Source organism: Cariama cristata, unplaced genomic scaffold (assembly GCF_000690535.1).
Source record: "Cariama cristata isolate BGI_N322 unplaced genomic scaffold, ASM69053v1 scaffold20238, whole genome shotgun sequence".
Taxonomy (NCBI): domain Eukaryota; kingdom Metazoa; phylum Chordata; class Aves; order Cariamiformes; family Cariamidae; genus Cariama; species Cariama cristata.
The window spans coordinates 392-19,617 of record NW_009633135.1 but is presented as its reverse complement, the minus strand read 5'-3'; the positions used below and the strand labels follow the sequence as shown (position 1 = coordinate 19,617).

The 19,226-nt window shown below is 35.3% G+C and overlaps 1 protein-coding gene across 1 annotated transcript; it reads right to left on the bottom strand.

Annotated features, from left to right (window-relative positions):
• Positions 1-2,921: 2,921 nt before the first annotated feature.
• Positions 2,922-17,512, bottom strand: LOC104166644 (tax1-binding protein 1 homolog; the record flags this gene model as incomplete). Its single annotated transcript, XM_009706654.1, is given in 8 exon segments — positions 2,922-3,091; positions 3,436-3,610; positions 9,519-9,590; positions 11,479-11,604; positions 12,850-12,968; positions 14,377-14,470; positions 15,752-15,898; positions 17,242-17,512. Coding segments are annotated over 8 exon segments (1,174 nt in total), but the record flags the coding sequence as incomplete, so codon positions are not given.
• Positions 17,513-19,226: the final 1,714 nt, after the last annotated feature.

The following is a 19,226-nucleotide window of genomic DNA, read 5'->3' as shown; positions in this document are numbered from 1 at the left end:
TAGTTGGATCAGTGACCAGTTTGCAGCCACATTCAGGCTGATTAGCTATTGGCTCCCTGTTAGAACAAGAGTTTATTAAGGTCTGTCTCTTATCGCAAGCAACTGTCAAAAAACCTGTAGGAAGTCGGTATCTAACACCTCTACCACACATGGATGAGGTTGGCAGAAGAAAGCAAAAACAATATCCAGAAAGAAATAACAAATGGGGGCCAAGGCGGCAAAATAAAAATCTGAACAAACTGGAAAAGAATTCTGTTTTGTACAAATGCCAGATGAACAGAAAATGCATACTCCACTTAACGTCAATTCACAGCACAAATAATGCTGCATGAGTTGTATAAGTGCTGGAATGGTCCAATGAAACCAAAGGCTTTGAAACTCGAGGACTATCAACATGTAGAGTGGAAATGTGCAAATGGACAATGCACCAAGACAAATTCTAGATGCTTTCCCCGGTGCTAAGGAAGATATGTCGTGGTTGGAAACGGCATAACTCAACATTTACAATGAAAGAAGGTGAAGGTAATAACAGCTGCAGAGATGTGGTTTGTAGGTTTAAAGCAATTCTACCTAATTCCCTGTCCAGAAAACAGTTCTGGGAGAAGCACTCAAGTTTTCTCCTCTATCACACAGACTGTTTATGATGTTATTCAGCTGCACATGAATGTAAACAGGAACTACAGCAGGTAAGTTTGACTTGCTAGGCCCCCCTCATAGTTTGCTGACCTATTCCTTAGGCTAGATGAATTTCCTAAAAGAAAGGAAGTCCCGATTCTGGCCTTCATTCTGTAGAACTAAGTCACAAAGCTTTTCTCACATGTGTGCACATGCTTCCCTATTCTCACCTTATAGACTGAAAAAAGCCTATTGTCATATCTGAGCAGTGCATTTACAGTTGTGTGTATACAACCTCTACTTCATTCTCCTATGTATCATAATATTGGCCCAGGGTCTCTAGATCTGTCATCTTTGATCACAAGCAAGCATTTCTACATTATTTACCTTAGGTAAACCACCACCAAAACAGCCATGAAGTGGTGTAAGTGACTACAACACCCTCAAGTTCTTAAACTAACATAACACGTAGTAATAGGAACGTGGGAGGAAGATGGCAGAAGTCCATACGATGGCAGTATTTTAAACAAAGCAGCAAGACTACCAATCCTTTTCTTCTGGGAGGGAATCCTCCTCCAACAAAAGGCTCTACATCTTATTGGTTTAAAAATGCAGATAACTACATCTTGAACAGCTTATTTTAAAAAGCAGTACAACAAAAGGTAATCTCTTCACATTCATCATTTTATATTTGCTGTTTCTTCTGCACAAACAACACGCTCTCCTTTATAATTAATTACCTATATATATATGGAAGTTTCCCCTCGTTGTTTCTTTAAATACTACATTAGAACTGTTTTATTTTTGGCATATTACTAAGTCTCTCTAGAAAGATTCTTGCAACTACTCATTTCCGTGTAAATCTGTACATTACACATACAGTCTATTTTTGGGAGGACCAACCAATTGACTTTTATTTGAAAGTAAAAAAATAAAGATACAAATTATTTGATTTAAAGGCACCTTTTCTCAAGTTGAACTTTATTTAAGCCTGTTATATTCCACCTCATTACAAAAATCCAAGCTGTGTCAGCAAATGAGCACAAGACTCTAGCACTGTTTCTCTTGGGTTTGCAAGAGGGCAAAGCACATAGATCAGAAAGAACACCCTGCTAATTAAACTGAAGCAGATGACTAAAGAAGAGAAGAGCTTGTCATATGTAATATCTACGTCAAGAATGATCAGACTAAATATGCAAAATGTGAAGAAAAGGTGGGCAATAGCATTAAGCTCGCATTCTAGATCTTGAACAGGCTGCAAAAGTTCTGACAGTTTCTCTAATTATTCACAGTAATGGACACTGGGGGCAAAAGGTAGGAGGAAGAAATACATTTTTCTCCATTATAGGTGCTGAGCACCAGGGCTAAAATCATGCCTGTCTGAACACTGATCAGTTTCTGCAAAGGTTAATAGCAATTAAATGTGGCAAACTAGACTAAATGAGAAACAGGTCATGATACCACTGTACTTGCAAAGAGCACAATACTTTGCAGAAAGGTATTTCTTGTTTAATATTTTTGAAGGTGCAAGAGTACTTAGAATAAGAAAGAATAACAAGTCTGTTCCTGTTCAAATGAAGACATACAGGCCAGTTTAGTACAGAAGCCAATTTTTTATGCTAGAACGTGCAAGTTAACTGTACCCAAAAAGAAAAGCTAACCAGTTTCCACTTGAAAAAAAGCCCTAAAAAAGAAATCAGTGAGAATCTGTCACTTTCAGCTTAATCAGCTTTAGATAATAGTCAATTAGCTCTTTCAAATACATGTCTAACAGCAAAAAACATTCAAAATGGAAATTAATAAATATAGATTTGCAAAACACAGAAAAAAGATTAATACCTTAAATCTAGTATGACACAAATTTTCATTCAGCATTTAACTGAAAATACCGGTACCAGAACCCTTTAAATTTTTATTAGTTCTATTACAATTTAGTCCCTACATACAAACTATAAAATGCCTAAGATGTGGCTACATTTTGAGCCCTCATTCTACCACACAGGAGAGAAAAATCAGAATGACTTGAGATTACTTGAATTTTTCTACTTCAAATGATTAAGAAGCTACTGTCCTAATACCAAAAACAAGCTGTCAGTAATTCAAGACACTGGGGGAACAAGTATATTATCATCAACTGATATGCAGAGCTTTCTCCTTCAAGGCAACCAAAATTCATCTAAAATGTTGTTCAGGGAAAAGAAAAATAAATTCTGGATTTACATAACAATAAGTCAGGCTTATCAGATACTGAAAACCCATGTGCAACTCTTGATTACCCATTAGCAAACATATCAAGGAAAAAAAAATTAATTAAAAAGGTAACTTGCGTTGCTATCCTCAGGATCTTCTAAGCCGTCAGGCCGACTAAGATTGCGTGAAGGCTGACTACACACTACATCATCTTCTGGCTCCCAAAAGGAAGTTCTAACAGGTGGTCTTTGGATTTCATCAGGATTAAAAGCGCCATCTGCTCCATCTGAAGAAAAATTAAATAGAGCATCTTTGTTCAGTAGAGTTGGTATTTCGAAATTACAGATGTGCTAGCTTACATTTAAAAATCAAGACTTAAACACATTTTTTGTTTAGATAATATAAAACAATAGAGATCACCTTTTTCAAAAGGTGTTTCTCTAAAACTTTGTTTACCTTATTGATTCTCATCAGTAAGATAAAGGCATTTTATTGATTCTCATCAATCAATAAAGTCTCTGTACACCAGTATAGAAATTGTTGGTACTTAACCTGCATTAAATGAACCATTGCTTTTGAAACAGAGAGAGAAATTATATTGGGAGGTGGGGTGGGGTGGAATTTAGTTACCTCTTCTTTCCTGAATTGCATAAGGGTTTCCATATTGCAATACTGGTAGTCGACTTGGCACTGCAGGAACTGGGCCATTTTCCTCCGAATATGGGTTGCGAAAATGTAATGTCTGTTGTGAAATCTGTCCTTCCATCATCCTTCCAGCTTGATTTCCTGGTGTCCTGCCAAGTTCCTAAAATAATGCAAAGTTTAAAACATCATTAACCTATGGAGTTCTAGCAAAGCTTGAAATTTTTATGCAATATTTTTTGTTTTAAAAATACATCTGCTATCCTTCCCACTATCTTTTCATCTTGATATAGTGCCAAATATACCATACCAAAAACAGTCAATGAAAAAAATACAAAGAAGATATCTTAAAGACTTTTTTTCTCTTGTGATCAGTTAATTCAAATTACATAAATAGAACTGCCAGATTTTTCAAGAAATATCTGCATCCTCTTTACAATGAAAAAAAAAAATCAGTTAAACAGGTAAAGAATGGGTGGACCAACAATAACAACTAACGATAACGTGCAGCGAGAACATTTTTTAGAAGTTACAATTAAAAATAAAATAACTCTTTTTTTCATGTCATACCATACCATTCAAGAACGTACCATTTTAGTATGTGAAGTGCATATATGTACATACTTGACATAATTCCCTATGAATTCAGGAGTGGCAGATATTTTAAGAACTATTAAGTCCATTGCACTGGATTCTTTCTGATATCTAACAGCAGAATGTTGACCTACATGAAGTGTAACTTAGCTAAGCTGAGCTCAAGGCTGTCACTTTCAGTAGGAAATGGAAGAATGTGAGAACAAACTTTTGCTCAATGTCCTTCACATGCACACACAGACAAGGAAAGAAACCAGCACAGAGAATTCAGAAGCAGTCTCACGTGTTCTCTACAATGTAACATCCTTAGAGTTACCCTTACTTGCATGCACAGTCATGTATGCATGTTAAGCTCTGTACATTATTTGCAGATGTGTTAGCTGTGTTTAAAACCGGAAGAGAATTACTTTGTTCAAATGCAGAGATCCTATCAGACTCACCTAAAACTACACCTACAGAGGCAAAGATACATTACTTTTCCTTGTTCTCAGTTCCTTTAAAAATCCATTTTTTAAATATGCGATGAAATATGTTAAACTGGTTGAAACAATTTTGTCCTTGTCTGTGATTCTGCTTGGTGATCATGTTCCACTTGTAATTATTAGGGGTTTTTTTAGTTGTTATTATTATGTCAAAATATTTCTATTACCATTATACCAAGTCTAGCCAAAAACTTCCTTGTCCTAGTCACTGCTACCACAGCTGAAGTTTTTGCATGTTGCTCCTTTTTGTCAACAGAAAGAAGAAAAATGGATTTTTTTTTCAATTAATATACAGTATTATCTACAATGTTGAGAAGCTGTTTGTGGCTTGCAATGACTGAAGATACGAGAACACTTTCGAGCTGCACTGTAAAGCAGAGTCCACAATCCAGTTGGTACTTTTTGTTCTTACATTCAAAAAAGAGAGACTGTACTCTAGAAAACATTACAATCTAAATGCAAATCAAAGGGATGGGGAAAAAAAAAGAGAACAATAAAGTAATGAGACAGGTCAACGTGTTAAGCAGTGGTTTCTACATCTAAAGCATGAAGCTGTCAGCTTCTTAGTGAGCATAAGGGAAAGGCTAGTTTGCAGGAGCACCCTGAAGAAAATACTGTTACTCAGTGGAAATCTCTCTCCCAAAACATAACAAAATAGCATGGAAAGAAGCACACAAGTATGCATATCTGAAAACCTAACAGAAAAATGATGAAGCATGGTCTCACAGATAAATTCATTATATTTGAAGAGGGGAGGAAAGAAGACAGAGAAAGATCTGGAAAGGATCCTGAAAGCATTACAAATAACTCCTGATAAATGCAGTGGAGGCTCATAGTCAAAATAACAGGCTAGGAAAATGCTGCATACCCAACAACACCTTCTGAATTAAAAAAAGTGAGAAAAGGTTTCTCCCATCAAGGCCACAATGGGCTACAGCGGGTGTGACAATTCTACCAAAATTCCAGGCAAGACTTTTAACTTGATGGACAGCTGTAGGAGGCCACATTACAAATACTTTACATCAACAGAATTTAGGTAAACACTGGGATAACAAAAATTTTAAAATGGGTCAGATTGAAGACAGTTTGCTCTATCATTCTGTACTATAATCTAGGTATGGTGGTCACGTCACGTCACTAGCACGTCACGTCACTAGCACGTCACGCAAAGGCCCCCTGCATACAAATGTAAACTCAGCACTAACTGCTAAACTGATTAATTCTCTACCTTCGAATAAAAATTCCAAGAATTGATTCTAGGAAGTAAAACTATTACTCAAGGTTGGTATTTACTATTTATATTAACAAACAGAAATTAGTTCTGTTTTTCACAAAGATAATCCAGACTAGGTTACTTATTTCAAATACTGCAAGTATCATATGCAACAAAACTGCACTTGTCCGATTACACGTGAGTAGACCTTAAATCCACAAGAAGTTGTATCTTTATACACAGATTTCAAAGTCATTACACTTCCTGTGAAAAATAATTTGCCCTTTATGAATTTAATGAATAAAGTTCTAATTCATCCTTCTTCCTCCTTCTTTTTACATATATAAAGTAGGTGAAGATATATTTACAGTTTAGCAAGGGTTTGTGTGTGGCTTACTTCCAAAATTCACGTGTTTTTATCCAAAATATAGAATTGCTGGATTTACTGAGGGGTTTAAATGGCCTGCTTTATTTAATCCTGTTCTTTAAATATTTTTATCAGAAAGGCAATTAATTCTTTCAGAAAAGCTCATATAGAACTCTTCAAAAAAAAAAAACTTAAAATTCTAGATTCTTGCATATAATCCATAAAGATAATAGTTATTATAAACTAATAAAGGGGTTTTATAACTTATAAACCATTAAAACTCTAAGCCACATTATATGTTAAAAGACAGTAATTAAAGTGACTGAAGTGTAGTCAGTGCATCAGCTGTAATTTACCCAAAGAAAAGTCTTTCTCATCCTTCCATTTAATAAAATGGGTTAAGGGAGGGAGAGCATGCATGCCAAGAATATCCAAAGGAATATGCCATTTACAATTCAGAACCAAGTTAAAAATTCTGAGATGTAGAAATGAAAATAATAGTAATAATAAAATAAAGATTGTTAAGAGAGGTATGCTTTCCAATCATTTTGTTCTCTCTGGTTAGCATTTTCTTCTGAGTTCTCTGGGTTCATGTTTAATATTTGCTAATGTAATGTTAACAAAAACCTCAAAGATGGAAGCGTGCCTTCTCCCCAAAAGACTTTAAATTGAAACTTGGTTTTACTAAGACTTCAACTACCAATTTAACTACAAGAGAAGTAAAATGTCTCAGTTATTAAAAGGTACATGTCAATATATTTTTCTTAAAAACAGGTAAACTTCAGCCCAAACTCTAGAACACAAAAATGCAAAAATCAAGTAGCAATAACTACTCTGAAAACAAAACACCACTCAAATGAAAAAAGACAGAAATTATACATTTATTATATGTACTATCAGGTTTCAGACATAAAAGGTTTAGACTCCAACAGCAACACCATAAAGTCATTTTCAAACAGGAAAAAAAGTGGTATCTTACAGAAAGTTATCATTTTTGGAGCACTGGCTGTAAACACAGTAGTGTTTATTTTCTTTTAGAAAAAACTTCAAATACAGTACAACACATCTTCTGCTTAACACCTTCCAAGTAAAATATCCTCTTGCAAATATGATATAAAACTATGCTAGCGTTACTTTAGATTTATAGACTAAATTGAACACATGATTGAAATGGTTAGGGTTAAATGGTTAGGATTACATCTTAAAGTTTTAGTGAGTGTAAAATCTAAATAATTAATCTTTACTCAATACAAACCAGGAACAATTAATTATCAGTGAAATTAAGATTTTTCCTTTTTAAAATCAATTTCTTCTGCAATATGGAAGCAGTTTAGAATGAGAGGCAGTGGCATTAATACTTTAGTATCACATAAGATTAAAACAGAATGTAGATCAGAGTGACTGCACAAAGGTGCTGTAAAATAGCCTTAGTCAGAAGTTGGATGGCTAGAATAGACACTGATTTTTAAAAAAATAATCAAAGGCTATATAAGTATGTAAATAAAATAAAAACAAAGTAATTTTATAAGTTTGAAGAGACAGCAAATGAACATTTTTTGCATGCTATGTTTGGTGACATTTATAAACAAACTCTGATAGTGGAGTATAAATTGAAAAGCTGTTTACTATACTGCACTTAACCTTTTAAATCATGGTTCCAGTCTAGCAAGGCACTTTAATTCTTCTTTGTAATGTAAATATCTATAAATTTGGTAGATAAAGTTCCAAGCTTTTATAAGCTCCATACATTATTATTACAGTTGTCGTCCTTCTTATGTGTGGTGTTTAAAATTGCTCCCTCAAGCTAAACTAGATTCATCAAAACTCAACTTTTATTTTGCTTTCTTTTGAATCAGAGGAACATGAGAAACATTATTAAAAAATACATCTTTGGTTAAAAAAAATATAATTTAAACAACAACTACTCGGGAATCTAGAATTTTACAAAATACTCAACTAGCTTAATCTGAAATTAGTTTAATTTCAATTTATCAGTACGTGTATTCCTGGTTTTATTAAGTATCTGTTCATACTGGATTTTTTAAGTAATCGGAGCAATCCTACCTTTTCCAAAACATCATGCAATACTATCTGAATGTAAAAGACATTTTATTATTTCACTTTTCAGTAAAATCTAGCTTTGATTAATTGCCATATAATACCTTAGAGGTACTTCCAACATTACAACATTAGCAATAATATTTCAGAATGTCTGGTTTAACAGCAATGGTAATGAATTTGATTAGATAGTGAACTCTTGAAAGTAGCAGCATTTTCTATCACATATTTAAAAGTCAGAGTACTGTTCTGTATGTATGTATCTTTTCTGGTAAAGATATTTTTCCAGTTGTAGTTTACTGAAGTCACTACTGTCACATGTCAAGCTGTTATTATTACAGGCAGTCAATAAGAGAACTGCAGATGTCCAAAGGATTTGGTTGTATGCACACATCATGAAAAACCTGGAGACTATACTCCTGAAATATCTACATCTCTAGTTATAGAACAGCACTGAGTAACAGCAAAAATAATCCTAACCAGCGATGGGAAAACAACCCCAAACTGTCAAGCTAGGCATGTACCATTCATGTCTTTGCCAGGATTCCAAAGGGAGTACAGTTTACTAATTGTGCTGCCTGTCAGCCAGGAACTCCTGAAAGTATCAGGGAGAGAGTCTGTCTCAAAGAAATTAAATTCCTGCAAGTTTTGTTAACTGATGCTCCCTTAGAGACAGAAAGGCTGCAGCATGAGCTCAACAATAATCTTTTCTATTTGGTCAAGCAGCACAGGCACTGAACTGGTATCAGTCTCTAGACGCAACAGGGCTGAACCTCTCTGACTAAGAGATAAGAAGGGTAAAGCAGGAAGGAGGTTTGAAGTCCACTGAAAATGCATAGAAGAACAGTGATGCTGTTGAGATGAGAAAGGAATACAGAACAAAAACTGGCAGGAATTCCTACGTTCTGTGAATTGTACAGCTATCTGCAATCTCAGATTATCAATTTACACACAGTAATCCCCATCTGCAAACAGAAGTAATTTTTTTTTTACCCTAGATAGGATATCATTCTAGACAGGAACAAAGAAATAATTTTTGACACTGTAATATTTTTGTTAGATTATATGTAGAAAATATTCCAGAACACTATTACAGAACAATAAATGACAGTATTTTCAAAGGCTGAGTCAGTCTGGCCAAGTTGGTATACTACAGTGAACTTTTTTAAAAAATGTATTAGTATTATTAACAGAACTTGTAGTTTAAAATGCTAATTCATTTTGGCAGAATATGCAAATATGGAAAAGTATGTTTAAAGAGTAAACAAATTTTTGCTTAAAAATAAATTGCAATTCCTCAAACCAAAGAACCTCCTAAGTGTTAGTTTACAAAATTTAACAAGAATCCTCACAATACCTTCTCACTGGTAAAGTGTTCCAGCTGTGATGCCAGTTCCTTTATTCGTCTCTCTTTTTCTGCCAGCTGAACCTATATGAAAAGAAGTTCAAGGTTTCTGTATTAGTGAATAGAAACTATTTCCCTGCATGTTACATTGTGAAAACATGAAGTTCAGTGATTAAGTTCAGCTTTCAGATGGAAATCATTTTGCCTATTATAGTCACATGCCACATCCAGTACTACTGCAAATCAAAACCAACAATTCTCCCTAAGTTTATCTACTGGGTAACAGCAGTACATTAGCAGTCTTTTCTTGCCAGTTTTCAGAAAATAGTTGTGGAACGATGAAGTGCCAGGTTAAAAATTAGTAGTATCAGTGATACTAATGGCAGCAGGGACACCATTGCCCAGAAACAGTTCAAGGTTTGCAAGCCTCATCTCTATTTCTGAAGGAATCTGTTCACATTTTAGTGATTTATTTCATTCAGTTCTCTCCAGCTCTTATATCCTACCACAAAACTGAGAGAACCAAAACTTCCTTCTACCTCAAAGACACTAAATTTGTTTCACGAACATCTACCTTGTGTCTCTGTTGGGTGCTCTGGGAGGAGATGCATCTGACACATTGCACAATTCTTCCAGGTTTCCTCCTTGCTTCAGAATGATTTTTAAAATAATCTTTCTCTACAAAGGGCTATTTTATTTGGATTCTAGTTACTTTGGAGACTGCCTCTTCACTTGTTTTTCTAGCATACAAGCTTAATGCTCTGCATAGTTACATATCAATTTTCTGCAATTCTGAAATTCCCTCTCCTAGTTCAGGTCAACAGAGAGAAATCTACCAACTGGGAAGAAAACCTCACTTTTTCTCCACCACCTGCACCCTCCTGAATAAGTTTTGAATTGCAGTCAAAATGCTTTCAATTTTGGAACCAATTATTTATTAATCCTGCTGCTGAGAAGTTAGAAACAAATTTATTTTACACTAAGCATGGCAACTGATCAATGCTAATTAGTAAAGTTAAATAAATTGGAGTCATGCATTTTATAAAATTGAAATTAGAGCTTTCAAAACTGTCGAAAAAGGACAGCCTACAGAGTGCTGAAATGAGTTTTAGGATAATTCAGTATTTTACAGAGAAAAAGTGCTGTAATTTCTAATAGAGGGGGGGGGGGTCCTACTAGAACTGATACAGTAACAGTTCCATTTAATCCCTGTTCATCATAATGGGTAAAATCGGCAACAGAGTATTCTATCCTGTCAACTACACTATCACCATTAGACTGAGAACAAGTATAAAAGCTGGTCTTAAGGAAATTTGTTGCTCTTATCTTGTCCTTGTTGACCTAAAACACCACTTCAGCGTATGTATTACTATCACATAACCTCAAAGATTAATGCCACTTGTAAGCTAAAGCTGCCCATTATGCTTGACTTTCTGGTGCATGTGTTACATCACTCTACTAAGATGATAGTTGAGATCCTCCAAATTAAAGTAATTCTCTCATGACGATTTTAAAAACAACGTATCACTCATCTTGTATCTCTCTAGTTCATTCAGATAAAATGCATTAGATATTACTACACTAGTAATGCAGCATGCAATATGAAGATTTTAGACAAACACGTCAATCAAGATTCCTGTTAGTATTATAGTAACCAAGGGGAAATTGGAACTCTCTAGCCCTTTTTTCCCTGTAATACAAGATTAACATCATTTAGACGTTTGTCTAAATCCACAATATTAAAAGACTGATAGCCATTTGGTAATATACTTAGCAGATCTGTCTTACTTTAAAAGCAGCATTACAAGATAGTGTTGTTTCTACAAGTGCAAAACAGAATTTCTCTTTACAGCAAAAATACATTTAGTGTTTTTTCCCCATTAAAACTCTTCATTACCTGAACTATTAGAAAAGAGCAACTACGTTAGGAACAGGATACCATTCATTGTCATAAACAAAATCTGCAACTTACTTTATACTGATCCTCCATTGCTGCTAGCTGTAATTTTATCCCTTCATTGATTTTCACTTGTTCTTTCCACTTCAGCTCCAGTTTAGCTAGTTCATCAGCATAAACACTGCATTTCATCTTCTCGTCCTAAAGTAGTTTATACCATGGCATGAAATATTTACAATTTTAAGAGATTTCCCCTCCTGCCTCCAACAATGACACTGTGTAACTCCATGCTTTTAGAACAAGAGCATTTACAAGTGGCTTCCCCAAGAAATCAAGCCTGACTCAAGACTTTGAAAAGGACAGGACCACTGAACACTGCATAGATGATGTTCACTACGTATGTTTTTCCTCGCCCAAGTTTTCAACAAGCTGATATTCCTCTTTAGCTTCACAGTTTCAAGTTTCTTTGTATCCTAATACTACACTGTAATCATGATTACCCTTTCAAGCGTCTCACTTCAATACAAAACCTCTCCCCACGCAACTTTTACAACCTAAATATCTTTCATCCAGAAGGTCAAAGGCAAAACTTTCCTCAAGCCTTGCTGTGGAAGAAACAGCCAGCAGAAGCTAATGCAGGCTCTCCATAGACAGAGTAATGAGCAGAATTACAGGAGAGTTATTATATCTTGGATAGCACTTTAAAATAGAATAATCTCATTGTGATAAATAAGAGAAACAAGATGAACAGAGGCAAGACAAGACCCAGAAAGCATTTCTTAAACAATTTTACAACAGTCAACTTCTCACCAGCATCACTGATGCAGTAATCCATCATCATACATACATCCAAACTGGTTAAATGAGAATCAAGTTAGGACTGACAGATATTAATATTTGAAGGACATTGCTATTGTAGCTACAGCACTACTGATGCCAACTCTAGTCCAAAGAACCATATAAATGCCTTTATGTTTGACTGAGCCTAAGTTAGTAGGCAGCATCCACTTGGACATTGAAACACTGTAAAAGTCCAGGACAGTCAGATTTGGAGGAGTTAGTACACTTGAACAGCCTATCAGATAAACACTACTTGTTCCAGACATCAGCTGGCTTACAGCAACATGCTGTATTTGATTTATAAAAGCAGTTACACTTAAAATACAATGCAAAAAAAAAAGTATTCAAAACCTTAAGCATAGAAATAGTAGTAGTTTTGTTCATTTGTTTTACTGCATCTGTGTTTTCCTGAAGGGTCTTTGAACTCTCTAACACCACAGGTAATCGAGAGCTGACTTATGGGTTTCCTAATGTTAAGATTTCTACCATAATCGCAGTCTATCACACAAACAAGCAAGGCAACTCAGCTGGGTAGGCTTTGTGGTTTTAAGACTTAGCACCTATAGCTACTTTCTGTTCAGTTTTCCGAAGCAGCCATTTACTTACTGCCAACATTTGCTTGCATTTCTTATACTTCTCTGTTTTCTCAGCAATTTCTTTATTCATTTCACGTACTTGCTCCTTTACCATGAATTCCGAAACTATGTCAGATGAAATGGGGCTAACTGTGAACATTGAAGAAAAAATAAGAATATTGATTCTTTTTTTTTTGTTCCATAAATAAAGTTTGTATAAGAGAGATGACAGGCCAAATGTGACAGTGCATCAAGAACAGTGTTCTATGTTACCCAAGCAAATAGTGAAGAGACAATCAGTATCATGTGGCTAGTGATAGGTAAGACCAGCAGTCATACTGGCATGTTTGTGTTCACTTCTCTCACACACTGAAGACAAACATAAATGTACACATACATACTGCAAAGGTCAACGTAAAAAAAAAAAGGCAAAGAAAGAAAATTTACAGACATCTCTCCCCTTAGCTCCCAAGAAAGTAAACACCGGAATATATAATGTTATATCATGCTATATGTTTTATTCTTCCATAGAAACATGAGGTGCCTCAGCAATCTATTTCATCCCATCACATACTATAACTGAGCTTGCTGGGATTTTATTTGTTTTAGGAAACACTTGTATTTACTTAACACAGGAGGAAACTGACAGAAATTACAACCTATAGTCTCTATATAATTCACACATTCTTTCTGTCTAAAGTAATACAAACAAAATTAGACAGCATTTACTGGCATTTATCAACTTAAACTGAGGAATAGAATCACAGAATGGTTTGTGTTGGAAGGGACCTTAAAGATCATCTCGTTCCAACCCCCCTGCCGTGGGCAGGGACACCTTCCACCACACCAGGTTGCTCAAAGCCCCATCCGACCTGGCCTTGAACACTGCCAGGGAGGGGGTATCCACAGCTTCTCTGGGCAACCTGTGCCACTGCCTCACCACCCTCACCGGGAAGAATTTCTTCCTTAATTTTAACCTACTATGTTTATGTTTTAGAAGATTAGTTTTGTAAGAACTTAATAGTTCATAAAAACTATAATCTAATTAAACATTTCCTAATAAACCACTACTGCCTATAAATCATGAGAACAGTCTATAGACTTGACCTTTCCATCACATAATCAGAACTTTTCAGTGGATTTGATTTTACAGTAGAACACTACAGTGAATAGTCATTATAACATGACTGCAAAATTACCTTGCTATTGTACACAATTTACAAGTTGGGGGAGGATTTTTTTTTTTAAAATGAATTGTTTATTACCTTGGCAAAACCAGCTCTGTGTTAACTATAAAGCAGACATTCGAGAGTTCAGTCCTATTGACATTAACAAATATCAACTGAACTGTTTTGAAAAGATACATGAAATTATTTATGAATTTTACCACTTGAAAAACGACACAAGATTTTTAGATGAATTTTCACATTTGTAATCATTGCTTTAACTAGAACAGAACAACTCCACCTACTTTATAGTATAAATACTATTAGGGACTACTTCACATACACAACACTTTCAGGCTGATACAAATAAACAAAATTTAAGCTGTTGATACCTGGAGATGCAGACAACTTTTTGTCTGTAACGATGGCAGCAGCTGTCTCAATGTTAGATGCACCTGTGAGTTTCTGTTGATGCCCTGCAATTTTCTTTGTGAAAAGAAATTTTGTTTTGGTATTTAATTAAATGAAAGCCAAAGCACAAAGTAACATATATCTTCAACTATCATCTCCTCCAAAATTAGACTAGATGGAATTACTCATTAAAACAGGAGGTAATAATAAATATACAAAACACACTTAATTCTACTAACACTGAAATTGCCTCAGACTGTTTTTTTTATAATCTTACTTTACAAGGTTATTTTTCCATAGAAACAGTAATTTCTAAGCAACTTATTACAAAAATATAATTTTCTAGGCAATCAGTTAGTTACACCAAAATCCGAGTCTGTATTACTAATGAGTGCTGGACGTCTGGTGTCAAAGTAGTAAAGTCTAGTGTTTGTTATCAGATGTGTAACATAGCCAAAGATGTAGAAGATTTTTAATGAAACGCCACAGGCTCTGATATTACACCTCATTCACCATTGACCTTCTGGATGAGAAGACAACTTTTTAAACTGATCTGTGGATCAAAGCTGGGTAACTAACCCATTTGTTCTGTGGATATCAGAAGTCTGTTTTTCTTAAGAATTTACATCTGTACATCTTGCCATTGCTCATATACCTCTTCCCTGTTTGAGCTCCTCTCAGACTTTGTCACTAATCTTCACAAAATTCTGAAGAATTCTGCTCTCAAATCTGTCTGAAATTCACTTAACGGGTTCAGTTACCAGGTGGCATAAGCCTCACATCATCATTGCAAAAGCTTCATACATTTATGGAACAAAGCTCAGAAGAGTGATAATACAAAATATATATGGAATACAACTATGTACTGTGTTGTGGAAACTTTCTCCCTGCTTCACTTTGAAGTCCTCCTCCAAGTTCTTCATTTCCCCCACTTTTGGGTCTGGGCTTTTTGGTTTGGGCTTGGTTGTTTTGTGCTGGTTTTTTTTTTTGTGGGTTTGGTTTTTTTGTTTGGTTTGGGTTTCTTTTGGTGGTGGTGATGGTACTGAATAGAGGTAGCAATTACGGATTTTTCCCTGCTTCGGTTTCAAAATTCTTCCTTGAACAATGTTATGCTTCTAAGTTCATCCAAACTCTGTTAGCTTTCTACATACACCAGTTACTATAAATCCTGTGCTTGGTTTTGACAACTATTTAAACACAATCATAGAAGTAATCTAGCTTTATGGAAGAAAATGGTTAATTAAAGAGTCATTGCTTAACCGTATGTTTTAATCCTTTTTAAAAGCACACAGAAGGAAATTAAACAGTTGCTGAGAAGTTACAGAAAGCAAGTGCAATTTCTCCCATTCTACTTACTGCCTGTTCTGTAAACTTGTTTACTTGTTTTTGAAGTTTTTGACATTCTTTGAATTTTTCCTTGTAATGGTCAGCAGCCATTTGCAGACGAAGCTTCAGATCTTCAACTTCTCTGCGCAGTTCCTGCTCCACTGTGTTTGAATTCTCCTTTAAAAAAAAAAATTAGAAATTGTTCTCCCTTTTGTTCAAATATCACTATTTCCCAAAAAGCCTTTTTTCAATTAAAGAAAGCATAATGCTTTATGTAAGTACAGAAAAAGTTCCTATTTTCTTTGTGGGAAGGAAAGGAAGAGAGTAATAGAGCAGAGAGAGAGGCAGCATCTGTGTTGAACTTCATTCCAAGCAGTACACACTGAGGGAGTAAATAGGCACTGGTACAATACCAGAGGCAGGTAAAGAAGATTCTTATTCTATGAGCTGATTAATGTATGCCGAAAGTCTGAATGCACACCAAAAGTCTGAACACCTTCCAGAAGGTGTTCTAGCTACCTCACAGACAAGCATAGCCATGTGGCAAAAATGGACAGACCACAATTGTATTCCATCACACTCACTACACTTCTATTGGAAGTGGTTCAGTTGAGCTGTAACACTGATACACGAGCTAAGCAAACTACAGTTACCAACTGGATATATGCCGTACTCAGATACTTATGGTAACTTGAGCCATTCAGATGATCTGCTACTTCTTTCAGGATGCATTTCAAAGACACTGTATATAACTGAAATTCTTAGAAAAAAACATGTAATTCTTGCATATTTTAAATACAAGAGTTCTTTTGAGGGCTGTACTAATTACTTCATATTTACTGCACTATTTTAATTACCGTTCAGCTCCATGTATTTTTTTCAAACTGCTCCATCATTACAGTAATCCTAGTAGCGAATTAATCCAATACAGTTGCAGTCATGGAAGATCTGGTACAAGGCTCACTTAAGTCAGAATGATGAAACTCGTACTAGCTCATTACATTTTTATCCAAGACGAAGAAAGTCAAGATAGTTTCCATTACATTAATATTTTTTGTACTTATAAATACTAAAGTAAATTAACTTTGACTACAAATATTGGAAGGACTCATAAGAATCAAGCAAGAATCCATCAATGAGGAAAGAACATTATAATAAAAAAAATTCTACCAATCAATTTTCTTACCTGAATGAATTTTTAATGCTACTGTGGCTCACATAAAAGAATTAAGGCAGGTAGAAGATTCAAAATAATATAGATAAATACTGTATTATTCTGTGAAAATAATGTGGGGTGGATGAGAGTTGCTGCAAGCAGTAGCAGAAACTTTTTTCTTACCAACCTTCCAAATCAGCTGACATGCACTTGATCTAAGGTAGTATTGAGTGCCAAACAACAACTTGATAATAATTTCTACTAATCATCCAGAAACATATTTTATTCCCCAACTTTAGCAAAGCTACCTCTGACAGATTTTATAAATACAGATAAACTTCAGTACTAAATACTGACAATTTACCTGTTCATTTTTCAAAGCCGTGACTTTTTTAAGTTCCCCTAAAGCATCAGCAAGCTGTTTTTTCAATTTTTCATTTTCCAGACGTGCACTGTGAAGATCTGCCATGGTCTTATCTCGCACATTTACTGCATCACTCAGCTCTTTTGACATCAGGACAGCTTCTTGTTTGCTAGCCTGAATCTGATCTTCAGCTTTCCGAAGCTGTTCTTTTAAAATACTTGCATCCCCCTAGGAAAAAGAAGACAGAAGAGAATTATTTTTTAATTCAAAGCTTAAATAAAGGTTGGTATAGGGATTAGAAACATTTGAAAGAAAAATCAAGTTCTCCTGGTGGCTTTGGCAAAACCACTAAATCAAGAAGGTAGTACACAAGTACCATTTTCCCCATCTGCAGCCTTTGCTAACAATGGTGTGCAAGCATATTTCACTATGACATAAAGGCAAATTTAAATATTATTATTTTAGCTATACTGGATTTTTGTTGTATTTTCAGCTTTAGTTTTAAACATACACCACAAAAAGTCTTTTTATTTTCCAGGACATCTTTCTTCTTATCACCATAGACCTCTTTAACAGGCACAAACGGCCATCCAGCTTCAAAACCAAAGTTCATCTCACAGTAAAACACTGCTGGCAACAACAGAGTAAGAGGTCTCAGAATGTCTACAATTGGTTGACATAAGACACTGTAAAACAGCATTGGGATGTTTTTCTCACAGCTCCATTTCCCAAGATCTTGCACAACAAGCCTTTCAGAAGAAGCTTAGAACAAAAAGTAATGAAAAGCAAGCTGCAGCATGCAGCATTAAGACTCTCAGCACTGCTGCAGCTCCCCAGGGCAGTCCAAGGTCCAACTGACCAGGCTGCACTACTGGCTTCTCATTCCCCAGAGAAACCCAGGATAAAAATTTAAAAAATAAAAAATAAAAAAATTCAAAGCCACTATAAGCTACTTGCAGCCTCTGGGCTTCCTAAAGGCATAATCATCTCATATTCTTGAGTCTAGACAAATTCAGGTATCTCCAGTCCACTATTTGTTAATTTTTGAATAATCACTTAGCAGAGCAAGTCCAGAGGAATACTAATATATTTTGTAAACATTTATGATGATGGATGGACTAGGAAATGCCCTAAAGTCCTGTTCCTTAGCTATTTTTACAGCATATGATGCATCAGTTACATATTTCATTAAACATCTGCAGTTTCACAGTGTAAGAAAAAAACCTTAATGATCCCATCAGAAACATCAGAAGCACTTCAAGATTAGTAAGTGACATAAATGTTCGGTTGCTTCAGTACTGGCATACACACCCACCCCCTACATGTTCTTACTTCAAAGTAAAATACAGTAGTAGCTTTTACTCATTCAGAAACGAAACTGCAGAGCAGTGAAAAAAACAAGATAAGCTGTACCTTAAGGAAAGATAGCATGTTCTTTTTGTCCTCTTGCTATTTCCATTCTCAACAGCACTACTCTTCTACTTAAATTTTACATTCATAACTCACATAACTTTAATGCAATTTCTATTCTTTCAAGATCTAGATTGCTGCTTCTGTAAGAAGACTGGCAAGATACACAGGATCAAGTCACCTGCATAATCTGACTTTTCTATGCTGGCCTCAAAGGCTGTGTCTAAAATAACTCTCTAGTTTCGATCAAGAGCACATTTGTGAAGCAGAACTCCCAGTCAATTCCACTATTACCTATCATACTGTAGATCACAGGACAGAACAGTCTCAGGGCACAGAAACTACATTCCTTTTGGATGAAACGAAACAGGAAGACGTACATCAGGAACAAACACCTAATGGGTATTCTATTGTGGTCGGTTGACCCTGGCTGGACGCCAGCCACCCACTAAAGCCACTCTATCACCCCTCTCCTCAGCTGGATAGGGGAGAGAAAAATAAAACAAAAGGCTTGTGGGTTGAGATAAGGACAGGGAGATCACTCAGCAACTACTGTTATGGGCAAAACAGACTCA